The 26,707-nt window shown below is 44.0% G+C and overlaps 1 protein-coding gene across 1 annotated transcript in view; it reads right to left on the minus strand.

Moving 5' to 3' along the window:
• Positions 1-26,707, minus strand: part of TMEM132B (transmembrane protein 132B) — a gene marked incomplete at both ends in the record, with an annotated part of 217,227 nt that overhangs the window by 113,382 nt on the left and 77,138 nt on the right. The window contains one exon of the mRNA XM_082293634.1: positions 4,315-4,455. Coding sequence (XP_082149760.1) covers positions 4,315-4,455 — 141 coding nt within the window. The remainder of the gene's footprint in view (positions 1-4,314; positions 4,456-26,707) is intronic.

Consider the following 26,707-nt stretch of genomic DNA (forward strand, 5'->3'; position numbering starts at 1 on the left):
AAATACTAGTTTGTCAAGGATCAGACTCTCCTTACCTGGTAATAATCCAATGCAATTTAATGACAGTGTTCCTGAGGAAGGAAAGTGATCTCTCAGTATATTCCCTTTCAGAGCTGAGTTGCAGCTCTCTGGCCTCAGCTTTTGTGTTGGTGCCATCTCCTCTGTCCTGAACCAAAGGCTGGAGCACAAGAGGAGTTTGTTCTTCAGCTTTCCAGCAAGGAGAACACCGAGCACCATGAAATATGTCATATTCTGGAGCCTTTAAATGAGACCACAGAAACTCAGCTCCTGCTCAGCACTGATTTGAAATAACCTAATCCTATAAAATGCTAAATCACTCTGGCAAAGCTCCTGAAATCCTATTCCTCGGGATGTCAGCCCTGAGTTATGGGGTACCACAGCTTGCCAAGACAGACCAGGCTCTCAGGGCATTTTTTCAAGCCCTCTTGCCCTGGTCCCACTGCAGGCTAATTTGTGGCATGTTCCTGAAATGCTTCCAGAGAACTCTCAGGAGCAAAGGACACGAGAATTGCAAGGCTCCATCCATCTTTTGGCAAATACAGTGCAAAAAGCCTGCAAGGTCTTTATAAAAGTGGGATCTGTTTTCTGGAAACCACCAAGGACTCGTATCTGGTAGAGTCCCAAATTTTGGCCATGTATTTCAAAAGCATTTCTTGCACTAATTCAGCATGCAGCCCAACAGCACTGGGTGAGATCCCAGCCCTTCAGCAGCTCAGCTCTTCTGCACAGAGGGCTGAAAACACCTGGTTTTCAGCAAAGCCCACCAGCCCTGACTTTCTTGCAGGACGTGTCTGTACTCAAAGCAGAAATCCATAAAGATCCTTTCCTACGAAATGGAAGTGCTGTGTCCCAGCTGCAGGCACAAAGCAAAACTATTTGTGCTTGAAGAATAAACTGTGTCTTTTTGAGCCAAAACACTGCTGCTTCAACTACCCCCACCAAAATGAGATTCTCAGAGTTCTACCCCAAGGAGAGAGCACGAGGGAGAAGAGATGCAGATGGCAACAATCAATCTCCTCACTCAACAAGCTTCCAGAAAAGTCCTTTGAGATAGCAAAAGTAAGGGCAAAGCAAGGCTCCACACAGATCAGAAAAGATGTGGGCACATATACTGGTGCGTGTGTATTTAAAATAAATCTTGTCTTTTTATTCTCTTTGTTCAACTACATTATCAAAAAAGAGGTTTTAAATGCAAACTTATGGGACTACTAAAGAGGTGAACTGATGAATGTGTTCCTAACAAAACACACTCTGGAAGGCTTTAATCTATGAATTGTTACAACCTGGGACAAAATGGATTTTTAATAGAATATAATGTAAACTGCCTGAAACATTGTGATAAGGAATTTTTTTTAAGTAATGCACAGAAAGGCAATGATGCACTCTGCATGAAAGGAGGAAAGGTCTTAATTTAAAGCATTTTAATGGACACTCAATTTGCGTAGGGAAATGTGAGAAATGGAGATGAAAAACTCACGATAGCAGTAACACTGCAGAGGGGAGAAGGAGAAAGATTAGAAAAGTAAGCAAATTTGAAAATGCTCCAGCTGATAAGTCGGGCTGAAAGGAACGCAGACGGGATTAGGAACATGTCACAGCCCAGAGCCACGGCTCTCTCTGCAGGCAGGGTCTGTCAGGGACTCTTATCAGAGCTGAGCAGCGGCAGCCAGAGCAGAGCTGACTCGGGCTGAAGGGCACCGGGAGGGCTCCGACTCGCGGGGGCTTCCCAGGTTCCCCGAAGCTCCCGGAGCTGTGCCAGCCCACGGGGCTGACAGGGCTTTCCCCCCCCGCACAAAGCCCGAGGGCAGCTCAAACCCATCATGAACTCAGCCAATTCTTACCCAGAAATAAGCTAAGCTCGGCTCAGAGGCTTAGTCCTGGCTTACCCACTGCTCCTCTACCAGCTGGGCGAGTCAGCAGAAGTGAAATTAATTCCAAGAGAGAAAAAAGCATCTCCCCCGAGGTGGATAGGATTCTGTTTACTAATAGCTTCTGCTCTGCCATGAAAGAGATTGCTCCTGCACTCTCACTCAGACATAAACTGCCTTTAATGAAGCTCCTTGGATTGCTAAAATGAGAAGCACATGAATGGGGTCTAGCGACAATTTTGTCACATTGACCTTAAGAGAAGCAAGTTCAGGTCTCTGATCATTTAAATGAAACAGCAGAACTTCCACATAAACACTTGACATTCTTCAAAAGAAACAGGAGGGCCACCATTGTGACCAAAAAGGCAAATTAAAGTAAAGATCAAAGTTAAATATTTACACTAAGCACTACAATATTTGCAAATCTGGAAGTGATCTTTCAGCAGTTTCTATTTGCATACTTTAATTAATCCAAAAATATTAAACTAATCTCACAAAGGAAAGGGTCAAAGTATTAATTAACTTGAGATTCATTGCTTTTGTGCAATTTAACAGTTCAACACAAAGCAAAACTCAGTTTTAATAAAAACTAAGTTACTGTGACAGGTATAATTTCATGGATTAGTGAAACCACATACAAGGCAGTAAGTTTCAGTGTTCAGGCTATTTTGGTTTTTTGGTCCAAATTTAAAAATAGCTCCTTCATTTTGATTTCAGTAACACCAGATGCTCTTTAGTCTTCCTTTAACCTCAGTATTTCACTTTCAAACTGATGGCTTTCCACCTTCGCTCCAAAGAGAACAGAGGTCACAGTTGTTGGAGGAAAGAGCCCAGTGAGGGTCACAGGGAGCAGACCCTGCCCAGCCACCCACATCAGCCACCGGGGCTGAGCCAGGCTCAGCCCTCCCTGCTGGACCCGTGTGTCACCTCAGAGCTCCAGGACAGGCACAAAGGTCCCCTCTGAGCCAGGCCCCTGCACTCCCACCCCCCAAAGGGACCCACTGGCTTCAGCAGCAGCTCTGGGGGCAGCTGGGACACCTTGTCAGAAGACAGTGGACTTGGAGACAAAGTGCCAAAGGCAGCAGCCAGAGCTCTGCTTTATCACAGCAGCAGCCCACGAAACCCCAGCAAAGTAAGGATGGAGGGTGGCTGGAGCTTCCTGCATCACCTCAGAACTGCATCTTACAAATGTGCTTCAGAAACAAGAGGAGTCTTCCCCCACCTCGCCTTTTTCTTCTCTCCTTGCCTTTTTTCTTTCCTTTTCTCTCCTATCCCTCTTTTTTTCTTCAGTTGGGGAGCAAATGCATGGAACAGCTAATGAAGGGAAGGGCTTGCCTGGAATGCATGCCACGAGGCTCTGGAGCATCTCTGCAGAGACTCTGAGTGGGGAATCACCTCCCCTCACTTCACAGGCTTACAAGGCAAATGTCTGCATCCCACTCAGTCGCCTCCACTCTGCCTCGGTGCTGGAGAGACCCAGGCACTTTTCCCTTGCTGTTCACCAGGCCTGTTTTACACAGCCAGGAGAACTCTCCTCAGCAGTGCCTGTTGCTAAAAAGTAATTAAATATCTTTCCACATTAAATATCTTTCCCCTCAACACCTCTGTGGCAGGTACCCAGGGCTGGATGGGATTTGTTTGCTCCTCAAATACAGCTTCAGAAACTAAACAGAGTAGAAATTCTCTTTGTACTCCAAACCTCTGACAGTAACCTTCTTAGGTCTAAGCAATTACTAGCAACCGTCTTCCCCCTTAACAGAAGTTTTCAGAAAAAAAGATGGATGCAAAAGACTCTGCGAATAAAAATCTTGACATAAAGTTTTGTGATTTCCTAATTATTATACAATTCCTAGCTGAGTTTATGCACGTGTACTTTAACTGTAGAGTAACTGCAGGATAATGGGGAGAAATTGCTTGGTTTGTACAATCCGTAATTCTGACTAACAATGTACATTTCTCATTACCTTTGATCCAGCTGGTGGGACCCTTCCCATAACAAACGGACGGAGCATTCTCAGAGTTCAGAGATGCTCAGAGGAGTTTTGCAGCAATAATGAATAACAGTGAATTGCTGTTACTTTCACAGCTTTCAAATAAAGAAGGCAGCATTGTCCTATATTGCTTTCAATTGTTCTCCATATTTCTCTATTTTAGTTCATTTTTTTCTGCTGGCTCTTTGGCAACAGCAATTCTGCTGCCCTGAAGGGTCATGAAAAGCAGATGTGAGCTAGGACTGGGGGCTGCCTCCAGTTTAATTAAATAATCCACTTCCAAAGGCTCGGAAGTGAAACAAAAGAGAGAAAAGCTTTCATCAGATCACCTATAGCCTTTCCAAGGAGGCTGAGGAGGAATATGATGGCTCATTGCAGAAGTGTTTGTGTGTGTCTGGCAGCATTTGGCACGGGGTCATGCAGGAAGGGCTCACCTGTCCTCGGCGCCCGGGTCGTTGTGCACACAGGTGAGGGTGGCCGTGGTCCTGGCGCTGTCCGTCTCCTCCTGCACCCCCCACTGGTCTGCATCACTGACCCTGATGTCCGTGATCTTCACACCTGGGGCTGTCCTGATCCTGTTGGGGAACAACAGGGACTGCCTTAGCTACAGATCTATGGATAAACCCAGAGAGGTGAACAGAGAGGGCGAAAGGAAATACTCCTTCTCCCATCAACAACAGACAGGTTGCAACCACGAGTCACTCTGCTTTAAAAACATAAACCAGGTCCAATCATTTTAAAGAGCTGAAGTATGAGTTTCATTATGTGTAAAGCCACTCAACTTTAGCTTGAGCAGTGTGGAGAGAATAAGAATGGTTTCTGCTTCTGTGGCACCAGTCTGATACAAATGAAACAGATGTGACGAAGCATAAATTGATTTAATTTGCTGTGTCTGTCCTGCAGTTTAAGATGGGGAATAAGAGCAGTGTGATATAAAATACATCCTCCTGCCTGCAAACCTTTGGGAGTGCGCTATCTTCTAATATTAGGAGCGTCTGCATGGAAAAAATGAGTTTCATTGCTCAAAGACCATAATGCAGGAAGGAGAGAAAAGGAGTGAGTTATCCTAGACTGAGGGAGGAAAATAATTATGCCATTGCACCAGGATCTATCAAACTGGGCACATCAGACTGATGCTGCTGAAAATAATATGATGCTGACATGGAAAACTTTGATTTCCTGAGCATGGCTAGAGTCTGAGAGCAGTGTGGTAGCTGGTAAATGTCATCGTTTTTTGGCTTAAAAAAATTGCCAAAAATAAAAAGTCCACGCTCCAGCGAGGCTCAGCGTTAAGAACAGATTGCCAAGGAATAGGAAACAAACTGTTTTTAATAGCAGGAACTTCATTTGTGCAGCCTGACTCCTGAAACGAGCCTGGGATTACAACAGGAGTGCTGCAAATATGCCTGGAGAACAATTAGGCAGGAAGAAACTGCTGCAGCGCCACGCTCGCCACTACTGTGACTTAATTAATTAAAAGCAAAGCCAAGAGGGATCTTTTAGTTATATGGTGGAGTGAAACAGCACTGCTGAGACCTGGAGCGTTACTTAACAGTGAATTGTGATGGGTTTGCCCCATGCCTCATGGCCAGTTGGAGCTCATGTTACACCATTAAAAATTTCCTTCAAGTTCTAGCTGGGTTCATGTGCTTGGATCAAAGTGAGTTCACAACTCGATGGGTGGTCTTTTCCTCTGAGAAGGAATTAATTCATCCTGCTTTTATGATATCCTTATTTTTGCCTGAAAGGCTTTACTGGCTTGATGGGTTAAATCCATGCCTGGCATAACCAATCTGATGAAAAATATTCTCTGTAACAGAATTTTACTTGCTATTTTTCTAATTGTCTCCTTCCTGCTTTTCCACAGGCATTCATATCTCCAAACAACATGCCTCAAAGCTGATGTGCCCCTCTCCTATCACCTCCTCTGCTTTTTTTCAGAGGAACATTCACTTACTCTGTAGTAATTACGCTGGACCAAGTAATTCCCCTGCAAGACACCTGCATGGCTTCATTTCAGACTGACTTCTAATTTACATGAAATAGAGAATTAGGCCTTCAGTAATGGATTTCATAATTTTTTTCATTAGACTTAATCAACCACTTTTGAAAAAAATCATTAGGGCTTGGCAAAAAAAAAGAAAAAAACAAACCAAAACACCACTTTTTAAATTTTTTCTTTCCCAACCAAAATTGTGTTTTTTTAACAAATTCACATCACCATTCCCTCAAATTCCCATGTTTTCCTTTATATTGTGTCTGAAAACTTCAAACCTGACTTTTCACCCAGGTCAAATCCAGGTTAATTAAAGGTTAATTGAAGGGCAGGAGATGCTGGGGGGGACACACACGCCAGGACAACTGGATCTCATCCATGACTCCAGGATTCATCAGGCTTTTTCCATCTGTCAGAAGCTCGTTATATCCTCCTACACAGCTCTTGCACTACAGATATCTTCACACAGCTACTTTTGTCTATTCTGAACCAAATCTCGGGATGAAGAGCTCCAACAAGGATGAAGAGCTACAGGACACAGTTCCTGCACACCTGGGCAGGATTCTGGACCCCTGTGCAGCTCCTCCTGGAGCTGCTGCTCCCCTTTACCTCCATCAGTGGTCCTCACACAGAGCATGAGGATGCAAGAGCTCAAACACCCACATCCCTCTGCATACCCAGCTGTTCCAGCCTCTCTCAGACCCTCTGCACCCCAAAACACCGCCCTCCCCCTTGGCTCCATCCCTCAGCCAGGGAGCTTTGCTGTTCATCCTCTTGTGTCTGAGCACAGCTAGGAGATGCTTTTTGCCATCAGCTGAGACTCTCCTGCTGACTCAAGCTTGGCTTCCCCTTCAGGGTGACCCTGTGGGTTTTGGCCGTGCTGCCCTGCATCCCCTGCATGCCCTGCATGCCCTGCATGCCAGCTTCCCCTTGCTGTGCATGCCCTGCCTCGCTGGGTGAGCAGCAAGTGAACATCGCTCGCTGCTCCCCAGCCACGTCTTCCAAAAGCATCTCAGAATGCTGCATTTTAGGAAAAAATTCCAGTCTAATCCCTTGCATTGCATCTGCTCTGGTGGGCTGAGACAAGATGTCATTTTGCATTTTTGGATATCAGTAGAGCCAGGAAGGTTGAAAGAAGGAAGAAACTACATTCAGCTTCTCACTTAGGAAAAGTCAAGAAATTCAAATTAAACCAGCCTACATATGGGAGGTTTGAGCCTACTGTTCCTCAGATAAGTGATTCATATCTTTAAATCTGCCCCCAAATTCCACAGGCACAAAAATTATTGTAAGTGTTGGGGACCAAGGCTTTGAAAAAGAATAAGAAATTCCTACCAGAGCTGACATGAGCTGGAGAAAGGATGGTGAATGGCACGTGTGTGGGCCCTACTCTGCACCAGGCTTCAATTAGAAGCTTGGGTGGATCATTTAGTTTTCTTATACCTCCCTTCCCCACGTATAAAATGCTGGAAAGTGTTGCTCTTCCAGCTCAAAGGGAGCTGTAAGGATAAATGGAATTTCTTGAGAAATCTGATGTCCTTTCAGTTTGCCAGCTGACAAAAATTCTGCCATGTCCGTGCTCGAAAATATGGAAAGGAGCTGCTGAAATATTTCATAGAACCATGACCCAAGAAGCAACTGTTACCACTAAGATGGCTTAATTACCTTTTTTATAATTTTGAAATGAGAGGGGGGGGAAAAAAGGAACAAAACATGACAGCCAATTGGAAATGTGGCAAAACTGACATTTCATTCCCATGAAATGCTTTCTGAAGAGCAGAATTGTCAGACAGAAAAGTGTCCTGTTAAAAAGCACTTGGCCACCTTTAAAACACTGCACCGTGCATGGCATTTGATGATGCAATTAGAGAGATGTGAGAGCGGGATCCAGAGGGAGCTGGGCAGAAGCTACCCTGCAACAGGGCCCGTTTATTCGAGATATCTCTGCCTCAGGGGTGAAGGAGGCCCCACGGAAATGTGCCCCCTCCAGCACTGCCTTTCCTGCCACTTTCTCCGAAAGATCTCCAGGGGAGGCAGCTGGGGGGAAGTGCCAGAGCTCCCCAGGACTGGGAATCGATGGAGCTGCTTCAGGGTGAGCGTGGCCCCCTCTGCAGCCCCAAAGGCACAAGGAGAAGCTGCTTGCAGCGTGGAACACATTTGGTAGCCCTGGCAGGACTTTGCCCCGAACAGTGTGTCCTGCATTTACTGGGCAATATGGAGATACAAACGTGATGGAGTGCATGGAGCAGCACTCCCAGCCTGCCAACTTGGAACGGGCACAAACTCGGCTAAAATGCAATCCCAGCCTGAAATGTATTCGACCCCGTGAATTGAGCCACTCTCAACCTCTCTTAGTTCTCACAACACAAGGAAAGGAGAAGGTACAAGTAATCACCAGGGCTGGGAAGAAACTTAAGGGCTGCAAGAGGGATTTAAGCACCGAGAACTTAAGTGGAAGTGGTGCGGGGAATTCCACGGCTGCCCAGTCAATTAAGTGCAAAATCTGAAAGGTAAATCCTTGCTTGCCACACACCCCCAGCCCCAATCCTGGCAGCAGGAACTGGGAGGTAAAGTCTTGGCAAAAGCAACTTTAAAATAGAAACAGAAGGAAAAGATATTTAGGAAATAAAACAGAGACGTGCTCACAGCAGATGGGAAATGCTCAAAATGATGAGAAAAACTACTTTTTCAGAGCGATTTTAGAAATCCGCTTATCCCCCCCTATTCTGTTATGGGGGAAGACATGATCTGAGCTAAATTCACTCTCAGTGACGTACTAATAATAACAGTTATGAGAAATTTCATTTGTAACTTCCAAACATTTCGGTAGTCAGCCCTTCCACACGCATTTTTAGCCCAATTAAAAATAAAACCATTATCCTTCCCCTACAGGAAAGCTAAGCTGTAACCAGTTTAGTCAACTTGCCCAAAATTATACTATCTCTGCAGAGCCAGAATGAGGGTTGATCCATCCCAATTCCCAGGCTCGCACTCCAGCTAGACACCCCTACCCATTTTAAGACCAAACCAGAGCTGAGCTAAGTAATTCCAAGCCCTCACAGAGCATTTAACATATTTGAAGAACTGCACAAACAGCAAGCAATTAGTTCTGAACAAGGTCCCTGGGGAGTTCCTACTTAAAATACATGCGTTTTAGGATACATTAAACCAAGCATTATAAATTAAAATAACCACTGAACTCAGACATAACATCTGGGGACTTCTGGGTGTGGGTGAGATGGGCAGTGTTTCTAGAAAGAATACAAGTATTCCTGTAGGGGTGGATGAAGGAGAGGGAGTTTGCTGGGAGATAGAAGGAGGTGTGTGATTCATAGTTCCCACACCCAAGTGCACTCTGTGGCATTTGGGAGGGAGGCACAGACAGCCAGGAGTTCATCCCTGTGAGTGTGTGAAAGCAAAACCTTTTGGGAAATGCAGTCAGAGCAGAGGGAGGGCTGAGGTGGGAGCAGAGCTCCCTCTCTTCTGTGTCTTCCTGAGCCTTCTGGACAAATTCCTCCATGGGTAATCCAGAAATATGATGAAAATGAGGTGATGCAAAGTCACCCAGAAAACACATGGCACAACCAGGAATTAGACCTAGAGCTGCCAAGGAATACTTTGGTATCTTCACCCTCCCCCCAGCCAGCTCTCCTGCTCCTGCTGCAGACCCACTGATAACAGCCAGCCATGAAAGCCCAGTCCCTGGCAAATGCCCTTTGTGCTGCTGTGGGCTTGGAGTGTGCAGAACAGGAATCCTGCACTGCCTCACCTCTTATGGAAGTCAAATTTACAACAGCTCAGGGGATCAGGTTCTAAACCTTCACAAGCTAAGCAAGTGTTTATTTTCCCAAATATTTTTCCAAGAACTTCAGTTCTTTGTTCTTTTATATTTTTAAAGACCTGTCACAGATTTATGTTCAAATTACTTCCCCATCAAATTTTCCTTCAAATAGCAGCACTGGGCCAGCTGTGTTTGCTTCCGCAATTCCATATTAATGTCACTATAAGCACAGCTATTTTTCCAAGTATGTAAAATACACTTCAAAATACACAAAGATCCTGCAAAGACCCGAGCCCTCTCCAAAAGGTCACAAGAGTAGAAACACAAATAATACACTCCTTTATAGCAAAGTAAAACAAGCAGCCTACACAGCCCCATGGAGAGGTGTAAGTAGAAGAAGAGCAGATGGCAATTTGGAAACAGCAACTGCGAGGCACCAAAGTAAGGGGAACCCCCGGTAAAAGAGTTTGATGATGGTACCAGCAGGCAAAAAGCTCAGCGTGGCCCTGGAAAAAAGCCAGGGCCAATAGGTGTTGCCAGTGAAATAACAGTGGGACAAAACCCCCCAGGTTTGCCCTTGGGGATAAAGACAGCTCAATATTCAGAGACAGAGGCAGCAACTTCCAAGGTCAGCTGCAGTTTTACTTAACATTTGACCTCTGAATTTCATCCATGCTAAAAACTGCTCCAGTGACTGACCCCACAACGCGTAATTGGCTCAAATGTGTTTCCAAAACAAGACCTGGGTGTGCTGTGCTCCGCCGGCCTTGGCCCCATTTGCCCCGAAACACGGCCCCACTGCAGGGTCAGAGCTTTCCTGGCCACCATGCCCTCGGTGGACTGCCCTTTCTGTGCCTCCTCACCTCAGCACTCTCCCACCTTTACACCATAGCAGGAAACGTGCCTTCCCCTCCCTCTGGCTTACCTCACTTCCTCCCTGCCCCAGCTATTTTTAAATAACCTTTTGTAGCTGTCTTACTTAACCCTGCCAAGCATTTGGGGCTGCAGCTTCTCTGAGAGCAGCAATTACTGTCACACATCAGAATTTCTCAATCCAACACACACTCAAGGAGGAAAGGCAATGCCAAAGCTCCGGGTAGGACACAGCGGACAAAACAGGTTCAGGGACCAGCACGGTGCAAGGCAGGAACAAATCTGCTCAACAGAAGTGGTGGCTGACAGGCAAAAAGCCCAATGCCTCAGAGAACAGAAAACCCTTTGAAATCAGGGAGGGGCTCAATGCTGAAGATTTAGGATGATACAATTACCACTCTTCCACCCAAAAAGGTGAAGCTATCAACCTGGGGTTTTTTCAGCCCATCAGATGTTTCAAATTATGTAAAACATCAAGCTCACTAGCATATTGGATTTTGAATAATGTAAAGAGTAAACAGGATTTTAATTTGGATTCTGACAGTAAGGTGCTTTCCATGTGATAAATTAACTATTAGGGAAGACAAATTAACATAGCCACCCCTTGAGTATGATGGCTTATGATTTTGAGGAAGCTTTTACAGAAGCCTGATAAAAATAAGGCAGGATGAAAAACAGGATATGATGATGGAAGGAGAATTTTACCAAAAATTCTTCCTCCTCCTTTTCATCAAACTGTGTGTATAACTTCTCTAAAAAAAGTGCAAGCAGCTTCTCTCAAGAGCCCCCCATTTTTCCTAAGAATGTCTAAACATTTTAGCAGAGAGCTCCTCAGCTGCTCTAGATGACCAGATTGATGAATTTTAAAGTGCTTGTTTTAACACTGAGATGTTAAATTTGACATCTGTGAAGCAAGGTCAGAAGAAGAGGTGTCACCCCTCCTTATGATTTTTTTTGAAAGGGAAGGTGTCTGAGAAACATTTTCTAGGCATAAGACTATGCTCATAAAATCAGCAAAGAGGATGTGATCAACTTCAAAGCAGTCAAGCATCATGTTACATTTCCATATCCAAAGGAAAACTCCCAAGTTTTGTCATTTTTTTAAAGGAGAGAAGACATTTTAAGATTTCATCTTCACATTTCAGCAGAAACTCCATTTTTCAATCTGCTTGCTCTCTCTCAGGTAAGAAAATACAGCTTAGAAAAACAGCAGAAAGCCATCCTAATTGGCTTGAAATTAAAGCTATTAATTTTTATTCTTATTTATTCCTGTCACAAACCAGACCTGTTTTATCTGGATTTCCAACACTGCTATGGAAACCTGAGAGGTTCTGAAGTCTTTATGTAACAGGAGATGAAAACGCCGTCTCCCACAGTGAGCACTGTTTTCTTTGAAATATGTCAACAGTGGAATTTTGTCCCTCTGGGAGAAAAAGGTTGCCAGGCACTGAGACAGGAGACACCAGGTCCAAATCTATTGACTCAAGGTATGTTATTAACCATTTAACTCTCTGGGCAACTTCAAAATAAGGATGTTTACTCACCTTTGCTTGGAAATTCATACAAGGAGAAAAAACCCTACTTATTTCTATGGAGACACCATGTCCTTGTACACCTAAAAATTGTACAGATGCTGAATTTTAATATATTCCTGTAATTTTCCAGTAGTACTTAAAACTGCAGGTCAAAACCAACTCTGTAACAATTGGCATTTTCTTAATAAAACTAAAAGCCACTATTTATTGGAGTCCACCGGAAAACACTGTTGTGCCTTTGACATACAAATTACTTTAATTAAAATATAAGCAAGTGTGGGTCCAGATTGTGCTGAAAGCTCCTAAATTCCAGCAAACTCGTGACAGCAGTGGGACAGGCCTGATGTTTGGGTTGCCAGCCATGGCATCCCACTAGCCCAGCTCCAGAGAATCCTGCTACACCAGCACAGAAGGGGAGTAGGTCCTCTGTCCTTTGCCTGCCTGGAGGGCAGGAAAAATTGCCCAGAATTTGCAAATAAATACACAATTCCTACAACTGTTTGACTCTTTACACATTCAAAGTATCCGATAAACATGAATTAACCATTCCTACTATTAATCAGAAGGAGACAGGTCTTTTTCCAAGCCTGAATGATCCTTGTACTACCAAACAGCTCCTGACATCCCTTTCTCATTAGGGTGTGCAAGCAGCTCCCAGCCTCCCCTGAAAGAGGAGAGATGTTTTCCTTTATCCCAGTGCCTCCGTTGAGTTAATTGAGCTGTGATGTGCTGATTGTTTTTCCAAGAGCTCGGGAGTGCCCTCAGACATCTCAAGAACTGAACCAGGAGCCCTCTTCCCTCCAACACAACAATTTGTGCTAAACCTTCTCTGCAGAGAGACGAGGTGAAAAGCTGGAGTGGTTTTCTGTAACACATCTAGGGAACAAAAATCAAAGCCCCTTCAGTCTCTTCAACCTTTCTCTGAAAGATCTAAGACACTCAGACCACGTCCTTTACCTTGAAACCAATGCAGTGCTCCAAGAAATGAAACTCTTCCTTAAAACCAAGAAATTTTAAGGGAGAATATGCATTACCCAGCCTGAAGGAGTTCAAAGCATTTGAACTTGGAATCCTTGCAATCATGCAGAAACAGAGCTTGGGAAACCATAATGAAAAAATCAGAGTAAGTCAGAGGTTTCCTCCTGCAAAGACAAAGCTACTTACAGGTTTCTTTTTATTGAAAGGTTCCTTTCAGAAATCAGCACTGCAAAAACATTTGCAGCCTGAATAGAGTCCAGGCCTCGTGGGAGACAAAGAATTGTTATAAAAGGGTCATTTTTCTGCGTCTACAAATAAATAAAAAAGCTCTGAAGGTCATAGGTTCTGGAAGCACCTAAACAACAACAAAGTAAAAAGTTTCCATCCCTCTCCCTGCAAAAGTAGGTAACGAGCTCCATGGCACTGTCCTGGTCAGCACAGGACCAGGGTTTACAGTGGTTAAAATAGGCCGTCACTGCAGCTGAATTTGCTCACCACCTTGGAGTCTCAGACATTTCCTGTAAGGAAAAGTTTATTAAATACAATATACTATTGTAATTCATTATCTTTTACCAGACATCAGCATACATGAACCTTCCTGGGTTGCTTCAAGGTGCACCAGCACAAAAATAAACTAAAAATGAGCATTCAAAAGAGCAGATCTTTGAAACACGTATACACCTCTAATTCCTCTGAACTCATCCCAACCTTTGGCACTTGCTTAACAGCATGGAGTGGTCTTCATGGGATCTATCCTCTATTTTTCCATGCTTGTTCAGCACTCTGAATACGAATGCAGCACAGAAAAGGTCATTATCAGGACCTCCACCCAGGCTGTGGCAAGGAGACACTGACCTGAGCACAAGGGATGGAGTTAGATGGAAGTGTAAAAAAGAACCCCAGCAATGAAAATTCTTCCAGAATTAAAAAGACCACAAGAACTTTGCCTGAACTAGTAGTTGTTGTTTTTATTGGATTATTTTATGGGGTTTTATGTTGTTTAATCGAAGAAAGAAAATGGATGCCATAAAATATGCAGAGCTAACTGGGGCTGCAGAGTACATTGCTGAATATTGCTAGTAATGCCATTTCCCCTTCACTGTCAAAAAATAAAAATATCCTTCTTTATATCCCTGTCACATGGAACAGCAGTCCTCTCACGCTTGCCAATCAATCATCCTGGAGTGCACCTTTACCTTGAGCAGTATGTGCTAGGACGGTGAATAAGGAAACCTTAGGAAATAATCTCCCTTTCCACGAGATAGAATTCAATTTCCAGCATAGTTCAGACCAGTACTTTTCTTGAAAAGGTGGCACCATATATTACAGCAGAAAAGCATTTTTCAGCTGGTAGTGAAAACTTTAGTGAGCATTATGATTATGTGGTTTGTACTCCAGGCACCAATGACCACCGAGCAGGCTAATAACGAGCAAATTCTGATGAGAACAGCCCTCCAGCTGGGATAAAACATCAAAGACTTTTTTCACCCTCCATTCTCCTTTCTTTACTGTAAGATTTTTTTTCATAACCTGCAGACAATTTGCCAAGATCTTCCCCAAGAGTCAGCACTTCAATCTGGCGCTCAGGTAGCCCCAGTCAGCCCTTTGGCCACAGTGCCAACAGCTTTTATCTCTGGCAGCCCAGTTTGCTTTCTGAAGGTGGTGCTTCTCAGGAGCCTTTTGAACACACTCTGCAGGTAGATTGAGCCTTCACCAATGACTCTTTGAATCCCCCTTTGGAACTCTGCAGTCTTGGCAAGGATTTTGCAAGTCCCAAGCTTTGTCTCTCGCCCGAGCCCAGCTGTGCAGCAGAGGCTGGCTGGGTCCATGATCTACTGCAGTAAAGTCCAGGGAAAGCCCCACAAATGGATGGTGCCAAACCCTGTCTGCCTGGATTTGCCTGCAGTGTTTCTATGAAGATGAACAGACAGTTTTTTGCCTCTGGATGCCCTGAAGCTCCAAGTCCCAGCTTTTGCTCTTCAGACCTGGCCAAAATATCATTCTGCAAGCTGATGCCTGACAGACAGACCCCAACAGCCCCAGAGCCAAAGATAGGCAAAGAGTTCAGGAGGATTCAGCCCTCCAAACTGTGTTGCTCACAGTGCTGCCACAGCATGGAAAGCTTATTCAGCCTTGCAAAGCTGTCAGGAAAATTTACCAGCCACCACACAAAAATTACTTGCTGTTTACCAGAGTGATTGATGGTAATGCAAGAAACTAATGGCATTTTACTTGCCTGTCGAAAGGAATTCCTCACCCTGGACCAGCAGGATTGGGGAAGGATTCTTTAATCCTTACAGTGATTTTTAAATTAAACTCTAGTGTTCATAGGGCTGAAGATCAGTCGCAGACAGCAGCTGGCTTCAGGATGGATTCCAACATGATATAGCATGGACAGACAGGTCTGGCACAGCAATAAGCAGGGTGACAGGCATCTGCACACTGTGCCTCTGAATTCTTTTTAAAACATTTGCAGATTTCAGGAGGCCAAATCCATTTCCAGATCGTTAATCTCTAACAAAGACCTAAATCTTGGCACCGTGCATGTAATAAAAAGTTGGGGACATAACAGGACAAAAAGGCCATAATCAAAAACTGGAGGCTTCAGAGGCAGAGGAACGTGCTCCCATTTTATCTCTGTGTGCAGAAGAGTACACCAGGATTAGGGGTTAACTCGCTTCCTGACTCAGAAGAGGTGAGAAGACCATTCCCTCTGTAGCGTTCCCTTTCCTTCCTAACACCATGCTAAAACTTCCTTTATCTTTTATCATTTTTCCTTTACCATTGCAGCTGTTGCCACCAGGATTTCTCTGTTCTGGTTTCACCTGCAGAAGCAGCACTCGCCCTGTAAAGACAGCAGATCCTCCACCATGGCTCAGTGACAATGTCCTTGTTAAATGGGTATTTCTCTAGTTTGGGGGTAAACAACATTCACTCAGGAGCATGCCAAGGGGGAAGGACTGCAAAGAGGTCCTTGAGCAGCAGCTGATTCTCACAAGCAGAAGCACAGGTGGCTCCAACACCCAGCACTGCCTTGGAGAACTGCTGTAAGACAAAAAGCAAAGGACAGCCCAACTTTTGAGGATATGAATGAGCCACTCTCACAGCTTTGATTTTGGATAGCCTGTTTTCTCCATCAGTCTTCGTGATTCAAGCTCCTTACAAATCCTCAGAAACCAGATGAAAAACCACCTCTGCCAAAGGTCACATTCAAAAAAGGGGGAGGAGGAACAATTCATGTTTCATGAAGACTACACAGGCCTAGGTGCTAGATACCAGGAAGCCTCTCAAACTTTCAGCATGTCAAAGAAAACACTGTGTTTGCAATAACATTCCAAAATCAGGCTTTCCCAGTGACGGCAGTTGTGGGGCACAGAATCAGCTGCCTCAAAATCCAGCCACATTATAACACATCCAATGATTTTCTGTGAAAAACACTCACAGTGAGATACTGTATCCAACTGAGCATTAAGCACTTCCCATTCCTGTTCTGCTTTCCCAATTCTACTAGTCCCTAACTCTGTTAGTCGTGAATTCTTGATTAATGAGCCTTGTTTAGAGGATGTGAATACTGAAATTGCTCTGATACACAGGCTCTAACCACAGAAAGAACCTAATTCAGCGAGGGAATCTGCTGTGCTTAGGGGGGATTCCAAACCTTCAGTAAAGGAAATCAGCTGTTAAGTCATGCTAACAAGGGGCAGCACACTGTGCCCTCAGCTCCGTGGTGCCATGTGATGGCCTCACAGCTTGGCATCTGGGGGCAAAATCATCTTCATGTGTTAAGGATGTTTAACATCTGCTTGTAAATCTGGGGCCAGTCAAAAAACGGCTCTGAGTGGAGCGAGGATGGTGCCAACGTGGTTTTACACCAGAATCCTTAACTATGAGGAACATGAACACACACATCTCCTGAGCTTGTACAGCAAGGACCAATAACCCAGAGCTAAACTAATTATGACTTGTTATGCTTGAGCAGGAAAACAGCAGCCGCTCCTCTCCTGCTTCAAGGGGACATGTAAAACAAGTGTCTTCGTGGCTCTTCTTCCCTGCGCCTGCAAGGCAAGAACTGTCTCTAGGGAGCCTTCAACTCCCAGGGTGTCCAGAGGAGCAGATTTCCTCCACAGCTGGGGACATGGGGACAGGCAGGACAGCTCTGCTCTCCAGGCTTGATAGCAGGGCTAGACAAGGCCCTCATCAGCCCAACCTTCTTCTTGACTCTAACATTAAAATGTATTTGTCAGGACATGAAAAATCTGATATAGCAATGAAAAACAAAAAGATAATATTTTTCATTAAATAATATCACTCCTCACGTGCCCATGAATACTCAAAAACAATTTGGGGGGGAAAAAGGGGGGACCTTAATTATACTTGAAATGGTTTATAAAATGCACCAAGATGGAAGAAATGTTCCTTGTTCTCCTACAGCAGGCACTTTCAGACATGTTTCAGGAGGCTACCAGGGGATTAATTCCTGAAGACAAGCCCTTTTCCCCCTGAGCTCCTCCCCAGCTCTTCAGAGAAAATGACCTTTTCTGGTCTTAAAACATCTTGAAAAAGACAGGAAGATTAATTATGCTCCTCCCTACTTCATCTTCACGGAACATCTGAGTGGTTTCTACAGCTGCAAAACCTTTACGTCCACAGTCCTTTTGACTGCACTGCTGAGATATTCAAAGACCCACTAAACCAAAGGGGAAGACCCATTCACTGAGACTTCATATGGAAAGGAGGTGGGGGAGGGAGGCTTAAAATTATCTTGTACTTAAGTTAAAGAGACAGCTGGAGAAGATTTATTCATAAATCAAACTCTCCCCCTTCAAAGAGTCACCAATTCTCATGGAGATGCTGTTGGGACTAAAAGGTTGAGGAATGCAGCCTGATCCAACAGTTCTGCTTGTTCCTACAGAAGATCCATGGGATTAAGAAGCAAAAGCAAAGCAATCTGCCCTGTATTTTTATGGAGACAATTTTGCACCTACAAGTCACAACTGTTTTCCAGTTGCAACATTAACACCAAGCTGGAACTCACCTTTCAGAGCAGTTTCCTGCACAGGTGGTGTTTGTCAATGCCTGTGTGACTGTGGTTGTAATTATTTCCCCCAGGAATTGCTGACCTTATCCTAGAGTCAAGTATCGAGGCATTCAAGGGACAGTGTCTGCAGTAATTGCTGATATGAAGCCTTAGTCTCAATTACCAATGTCAATAGCTTGTGGATATTAAAAGTGAAGACAGTGTGTTACTGGGCTGAGATTGCTTTCTAATCTGATATCTAGGCTATAAATGATCTGATTTGCTGATGAAGAGCTCAAATTACAAAGGCACCATTCAAAAAATCACTAAATATAAGACTGACATCTCTTGATTTTAAGTGGCGCTGAGAGTGCTCCGTTCCTTCCTGGTGGTGTTGCCTTCCTGACTTGAATCTTCACTGTCAAGACATCATCCTCAATTAACTTCAGGCACAACTATTCTCAGTTTTAACACTCTGCCCACCAGACTAGCAGTGAGTTCCAAAAATGGGCCTGAAGCTGCAATCTCAAGCTCATCTATCAGAAATACCAATATTATCCATCTTTTCTTCCTTTTGGAACAGTGAAACCTCAGAAGTACCACTACATTCAAGTTCTGACTTAGTCCTGGAAACATTTTGTCTTATTTTCACTTGGGGAGCCCCTTCTCTACTGAATATTCCTACATTTAAGATCTCTCTGCAGTTTTACATGAAATTAAGTAGCCAGTGTCACACACATGGTGCTGCAAAGACTAAATTATGATATTAAGCAAAGTCGGGGTTTAATTTCCCTGCACGCAGCAGGTGAGATTGGGAAAGGCTAGATTTGGAGAATGTAACAGTCAGAGGTGAACATAAAATATAAATGCAAAATGCATTTCCTCATATTTATTGCATTTTTTACATCTAAATCAGGCAGATTTCATTCCACAGATTGAGACTGATCTGAAGTAATTTAGTGGGAGGCTGGTAGTTGAAACACATAATCACATTTCTAGAACAATGTAATTACATTGAATTTAATGTGATTTCCTGCCACAGGTTTAAAAGTGCAGCCTCCTCCACATTCTCAATTTATGCTGAACATGACACTTGATGGAAGACTACTTTCACGTAGCCAGGTAGAGCATTGCATAAGGGGAGAAAGTACTCTGTGACCACTTGGATTCCCCAGGACCATCAGACAAAGATGCCAGTAATGAAGTACCAGTAAGCTCAAATCCTAAATTTCTAGGAGGATGCTGTTTCAGCAGATGACCATTGATTTTAGATTTCATTTTCATTAAATGCCTCACAAGGAACAATTATGCCAACCTTAAGAACTTGTGCACAAGTCAGCTCTGCTCTGTGGAGCAAAGAAATTTGATTGGAAATTCATAGCAGAGGAGTTTTCAGGATTTTGTAGGTTGTAGATGTTTCAGAGAGTGCTATGATAAAGACTTTTGATAAAGAGCAGGCTAATAAATGGATAGGGCAGGTCATGCCCATTAAGAATTGCTAGGAAATGCTGGGGGAAGAACTAAGTGCAACCTGAATGCAGACCAAGAGCTTGAATCCTAAAGCAAACAAGGACAAAGGGCTGGAAATGTGTCAAAGCTAGGAATAAAACAGCACAGTCATTGGTATTTATTTAACTCCTACAAATTAGTTAAAAGTTGATCTAGAGAAAGTGTGCAAGCCAATGCACCAGGACAGCCCGTGCTGCCAAAGCACTGCATAAACAGGAGGCTTACTCTTAAAAATAAATAACCCTAAGTTACAGCTGATCAGATGAAATTCTGCTTACTATGAAACAACTTGAGTAATCTCTTTGCAGAATAATTCCAAAGTTGTACAAATGGAGGCATATTTACAAGCAATTTGCAAACAGAAAGAAAAATGAATAAATTGATCAAAAATACTATTTACTGCTGGCAGTTCATTTGACTTTCTGCAGAATGCTTCAACATTTATAATCCTTCATTGGAATAAATAAGTATTGAAATATAATGGATAATGAAGCAGATGCTAAAAGGCAAAGTGCACAGGATTTTTTTTTTCCCCAAGACCAATGTAAATCTGAATGAAATAAAAGTTGAAAAGTGGATTTTAAATCTGGGGACTTTTATGAAAAGTAAACGAACAATGGATTTAAAGCAGTATAATTACTGATGAATCACAACGCTATGGAAATGGCCTTAGAGAGCTCCAAATGCATTATACACTGTGGAGGGGAAAGGAGAACAAGGGAGAAGACAACGCTGAGCCTTCACTCAGCTCAACCACCCTGCACTGATGTAGCAACATCGGCTGCATTTAGGTTATAAAGCCAAATCTTAAGATTACCCCATGCATGGAAGTTTTCTTCGGCTTGAACAAAAATGTGGGAAAATTTCAAGATGTGCAGGCTTGAAACAAACCAAGGAGAGACCTCAATGCCTTGGAGGGGCTTTTTGTCACTTGCTGCAAAGAGCTGAGCTGGGAAAGGCTCCCACAGCCGGCGACTGCGCTGAGGCGGCAGCGACAAATGCGGACGTGTGACAAAAACCAGGGGACAGGAAAGCTCTGTCTGGGAGATGACAATGTGTGTTATGGGTGGCTCAGTCACCAGCAGACCTCAGCCCTTGGAGAGCATAATGGGTCTGTCCCAGGAAGGTCCTGAGGAGGGTTGAAGGCAGGTGTGAGTCCCACAGGGCACAGCAGGATGAGCAGCGCCAGCTCAGCCGCCACATCCACCCGCTCCTGACCCCACCACGTGTCCAGCAAGAGCTCAGCTCTTCCTCCTGAGCCTGACAAGCTTCCCAACAGCTGCAGCATTTCCAGACCTCAAACCCTTAGCAGGGTTTCTTCAAAGAGCGAATGCATTTGCTGAAATTAATTTTGGGCCGCAGCTTCTTCAAAGGTGCCCATTCATACATCAGGCAGATTAGTGGCAGAGCCGGCTGGAAGTTGCAGGCTCAATCAAAACCAAAAATGTACTAAGCAGATTTTCCCTTTTGTTTACTGGAAAGCTACTTCCTTCAAGGTGACTCAAGACAAGAGGCAGTTTGCTTAAACAATAAGAGATTTGCCAGAGGTCCCCCCTTTCCATCCCTGATCACTTCCTACAGCTCAGGAAGAAGAATTCTGCACAGAGTACACAGGAGTACGACAGTGGAGTCAGAACCTTTATTAATGGAAATCATTCAGTTGCAAACCAGAACCAACCAGACACAAACACTTGGATTCAAACTTGGCCAAAAATGGTAAGAAAGGAGAAACAATTTGGCTATGGCAGGATTACCACTACATTAGCTGGGAGGTCAACCCAACTATTCAGAATTTCCATTATGCAGCAAAAGGAATGCAAATCTCTGCTTACCCATCACCACTCCAACAGTTACATATTCAGATTTCTTTCTGGAATAAGTGCAAATTTGCTTTGATTCTATGACATTTCATCACTTAATACATTTATAGCATGTCAAGGGAAAACTTGACTGAATTCACAATGCTGTACTGATTGAGTTCCTAATAGGAACAGCTGTCAGAAGGACTTGTAAGGATAAATTTCAAAATCACATTTCCTAGTTGGCAGAGGACTTTCTGCACTTTCTGTACCTATGTACAGAACTTTCTGGGACACAGAGATGGACAGCCCCTCTCTTCCCAGTCACCACCAGCCCATGACACAGCAGCTGCTGCAGCCACACCAGTGCCTGCACAAGACTTTTTCTCCAGAGTCCTGCACCTGAGTGTCACGGTTGTGCAGTCAGAAAAAGCTTTGCTGGAGATTAATGAACTGTGGAAAAGGAGTGAGAGCCCAGCTGTGGGGAACCCACCAAAAGGTCCCCCAAGTACAAACTACCCAAGCACAGGGCTCAGGTGTGAGCAGAGAACATGGGAGGCAGCAGAGCTGGAGGCCGCCATCTACCTTAGCTGAAAATGGGGAAAGATGACACAGAAAACCAACTCAGTTCAAGTTTGAGTCCTTGGCCAGTGCCCCAACCTCAGAGCTTCCTGCTCCTCTCAATCACTACTTATGAATGAAAAAATATCTGGGGAGTTTTCCTCTGCTCCCGATCCCTCCTTGAAATCTTCACATTTGCTTAGAAAGGTCTTCAAAATACAGCTTCCAAGTGAACCCAAACATTTCCAAATTCATCTCCTACTCTGCAGAGACCTGCAAGGCCCTGAAATGACCTACCTTGAGCACTCATGACATGGGTAAACACATCACCCTATTTTAATTAGGCAAAGAAGGGAAAAAAACAGGTTTTTTCAATACTTGAAACCAACCAGTTTCAAATAAATATTTAAAGTTGTCCTGATTGTTAGACAAGCAGCTCCTGCAAAGCGACTGCAAACGTTGCAATTGTTTTGCCATAGTGTCGCCAGCAGCTGGAAGCTCTGAGATGCCCATTTCAATCAGAAATTTTCCATTTCAAATGCATTTGGCAGTTTGTTCATAGTGAGAAATGCTTCCCATTATGAGAGCTTTCAGAAGACCCCAAGGAGTGGAGCAGGTGGCTTTTCTTGAAGTGGGGGCAAAGCACAGCTTTCTGTAAACACTCCTTTTTATCAGTAAATAAGTAAGAAAAGGTGCTGTGCCACACTTTCTGCACTGCTATTAGGCAGCTGAGAGGCTCCTGCTAGACCAGACAAAGCCTTCAGTCAGTCCCACAGAATATTCCCAAACAAATGGAAAGAACGCTGGGAGGAATTCACTTTAAAGTGCATTCATTGTACTTTCCTTTTCATTAAATATAATAATATGCAACTCCTTGTGGTGTTGAACGGACAATACTCTTCACTCTTTTTTCATGCCAGCACTTCAACCACTTGTACTTACATTCTTCCACCTAATCACTACCTCGCTGTTGTTAAAATCCATCATGCACTAGGGGCCAGATCTTGAGGTCCCCACTCAAACACTCTCTTAAATGAGCTCTTAGGAGGATTTTTGCATGATTAAGCATCACAGGTTTTTTTCCCTGATATTTGAACACAAGAATTGGCCTTGATCATTACCATAATGCTTTCATGTTTTCCACAATGCCACTCAAAAGCCAAAAAATATGGCATAGAAGCCCTGCAGGGAATTAATGCAAAGTGTCTGTATTTGCACCAGGAACCAATTGCTGAAAGAAAAAAAAGAAGATATCCGAAATAAACCTGGAGGATGCATTAGAAGAAGCACTTGTGAGCAACTTGCCCTTTAAAGCACGCATGGGACAAATTCATCTTGAGAGTCACTTCAAAGGGAATGGTCTGTAATCAAAATAAATCACAATTAATTTGGCCCTAGGTTTCTGCCACAGAGTGCAGGCTCCTGCAGCCAGCGCTGCGGGCAGCGGATGGCAGGGATCACATCCACAGCATCCACCTCTGCTGATATTGCCAATTCTGCTCTGCTGGTGCCATCATCAAATGCTGCAACAGGATTCAGGCCAAATTTGCTTATCGGCTCTGAACCATGAGGCCAGCCAGCAATATATGCTGAATGGAGCTCTTTTGGAGGATGTAATCTTTCTATTTATATTACCTAATTCCTCTCCTCTAGCTCCCCGTGGCAAACCAACAGTTGAAATCAGCCAGTATAAGCTAATAGGGTTATGTAAGTGTCCATTTGCTGTACATATGCTCTCTCCCCTAAGGCAGGCAATCACCATGAGAGAGGTGCTCCTTCCATTTTTGATGTCTAAGCACATCAGAGTTTTGGAGATGCTTCAGACAGGGTCTCCACCCTTGCTGGAGGAGGACATGTGGGGTCTGAGCAAGAAGCAAGCAGCAGAGAGCTGTCACAGGGGCAGACTCAAACCCAGACAAGAGATGTTTCTGGGCGGGACATGGATCCTCATCTGCCCACAAAACACAGCCCCACTAATCCAGGCAGAGAATGGCAGCTCCACATGTGGCCCCTCTCAAGGTATTGCTGAGTAGACACAACCCTCAAGCTTTTTGCCTGGGCTTTATCCCTTGCTGTGCCTGCACAAAAGCAAAGCTTTTCCTTGATATGGAAAGATGAAGCTTCCCTGTCTCTTGATCCCTCTCAGTCTCTACCATCTGTTTCAAAGTAAACTGGGTTTATGGACCTGGATAATTCTTTTGTTTCAAAAATACTTAACTTACATTTAAAATAAACAATATTAATCCCTGTAATCCATGAATTATTGTGCCCTTCACCCCAAGGTATGTAAAAATGGCACAGGCCCTATCATATGAGGGACTGTTGGCACCAAATCTCATGCTCTCTGGAAGTATCCAGGGTTTAAAACCTCAAGAAAACTGTCTGGGAAAGCTGAACTCCTTAACACCAATTTACTGTTAAGACTATGACATGAAGTTTAAAGCAGGCATTTTAATCATGCATATTCACATATTTTGTTTGCTGTGTTCTACCGTGAAACTTCCTCCGAATAGAGCTCACCACTATACAGCACTAAGGTTTTACCCACAGTCAGAATCTGTAAAGTCAGGTCCTCCAAGTGTTCAGTCATGTGAAGACAAAACAGATTCCTGATACCCCTTCTCCTATCTTGAATGTGTATTTTGGGAGGTGTATCCTCCCAGAATGTAGCAGTATCACTCCAAAAACACCCCAAGTTTTTGAATGTAAATTCTTGTGACATATGTCCAAGAGACGCAAAATGCAGCAACAGCAACTGGAAATGCTGCGTTCTTTTCCACACAGCACTTGCTCCCTCCTGCCAGCAGATGGTCTCTACTGAACCCAGAGAAGATGATACGAGCCTGTGTCACACTACAACACAGCAGAAAAAGAAGGAGCCATCACAGCAAATGAGGAATGTGCCATTTTCCCCACCTTTCCTTGGGTGGTGAAACAGAAGCATAAGGAAAGCAAGCAAATCACTCACGACCACAGCAAGAATAGCACCAAAATCCCCAAGCACAGGACACGCTACATACTTATAGTAACAAAAAATATATCTGTCACTGCATGTCACACGAGCTCATTCAAACTAAAAATTTATCACTTGCTTCGGACTCCAGCCAGGTGACAGCAAATATATCATGGAGCTGTCAACAATCTGCTAATCTGGGCTGTGAAGTGTAGGAATACAAGAAGCTTAAAAATATACTGCTCCTTCAGAAACCATAAATTTTGCTGTCTCTTTCTCACATACCACTGGGTAATAGGTCTACTCCAGCTCCTTCACTCCCACCTCCTGCAGTTAAACAGTTTCATTTTGCATGTCTATTTAGAGAGTGACAATCAGCCACACGAGCAATCACCCATGGGTATAACTACAAAGAAACACAGACCCTCTCTGGCTCTTTGACTGAGAAGAATTACCAGTGGCAGATTTAACTGCAAAGTTGGTACAGAAATCCCAGGACAGACACAAGTAGATTTTCAGAGACAGCTGGAATAACATTCCTGCTCATCTGGAAACCTGGTCTGTTGTGGTCTTTGGAACAGAGAAGAAAGCAAAAAGAAGAGAAGGAAGACCTTTCCTCCTCCATCTGAAACCAAACCACATGTCTAGGCTGTACCTTTTTGGAGAGAGTGCAGAGGATGGCACAGTCCCATGAGTGAACACTCAAGCAAGGACTTCAGCTTCTCCTAGCTCATATATTGGACAAAAATTCAAACCGAAGTGGGGGAAGGAGCTTGGATCATAAACACAGGAGAAGTTTCAAAGAATACTTCACAAGTAACAGCTTGTTTGCGACATTTCACACTGGGCACGTTTCTGGGAGACTACAAACAAAAGCAAACTTCCTTGTTGTCCAAGTCATGATGCTTTATGGGCAGCAAGCTCACTAAGGATTACGTTGTTGTGCTGAGCCTAACCATTCCTGCCCCTCCAGCTGTGTGACCTGGCCTGGCTGGAGAAGGCAGTTTGACTCACTTTGTTCCTTGTGCAAGTTCAGTTCTTTAACTGAATTTCTCTTTTACCAAACACCTTGGTGTACCTGCCATTCTTCATTTCCTACTCCGGCCACAAACTTCCATTTTCTCTCCTCAGCACTTAAATAGCGCATAATTACAACTAATTATCGATCACTAAGGGATTACTAGTTGACAAATCCAATTTCCACAATGTTATCAAGCATGACTGACTGGGGCCCAGAGAGGATAAAAGGTACCTGTGCTGCTGTAGACACCTGCAGGTGTCTAAGCTGGGTGGGACCAGCATTGTCACTGTCACCAGCACTGAACCCATCAGGCTGCAGTGGCACCTGAAGGCTGATGTGTTTAGGGACCTGTTACACAAGATTCTGTAAATCTACACAAAGTGACAGTCCTCACCCCAAAGAGATTTTTTACAAGCCTGCAAAAGCCAAGCCTTTTACAGCTGTAAATGTATTCAATTTGGCTGCATTTGTACCACTTTTGCATTCCATTTGTGCAAATATCCTCACAAGCAAGAGAGCTGGTAGCGATGTTCAGAGAAACAGCTCATTCCAGGGAAAAAAACACCACTCCGTTTTCCTCAAAGCAAATTTTAAATCTGCATGCTTTGGTGCACCTGCTGATCTCAACAGATTGGATAATGAAGGAAAGGGGAGGCTGCACAAGCCCGATGCCCCAGGAATGCAGCTCACATGCAGCCCATCGATGGCATTTGTGAGCTGCAGAAATCAGGAGTTTGCTGCCACGTGCTCTGGGTGTTGCACAATCGAGGCACTGTGCACACATAGCATTTAAGAAAAAAGAAT

The sequence above is a fragment of the Coloeus monedula genome (assembly GCF_965178545.1).
Source record: "Coloeus monedula genome assembly, chromosome: 18".
Taxonomy (NCBI): domain Eukaryota; kingdom Metazoa; phylum Chordata; class Aves; order Passeriformes; family Corvidae; genus Coloeus; species Coloeus monedula.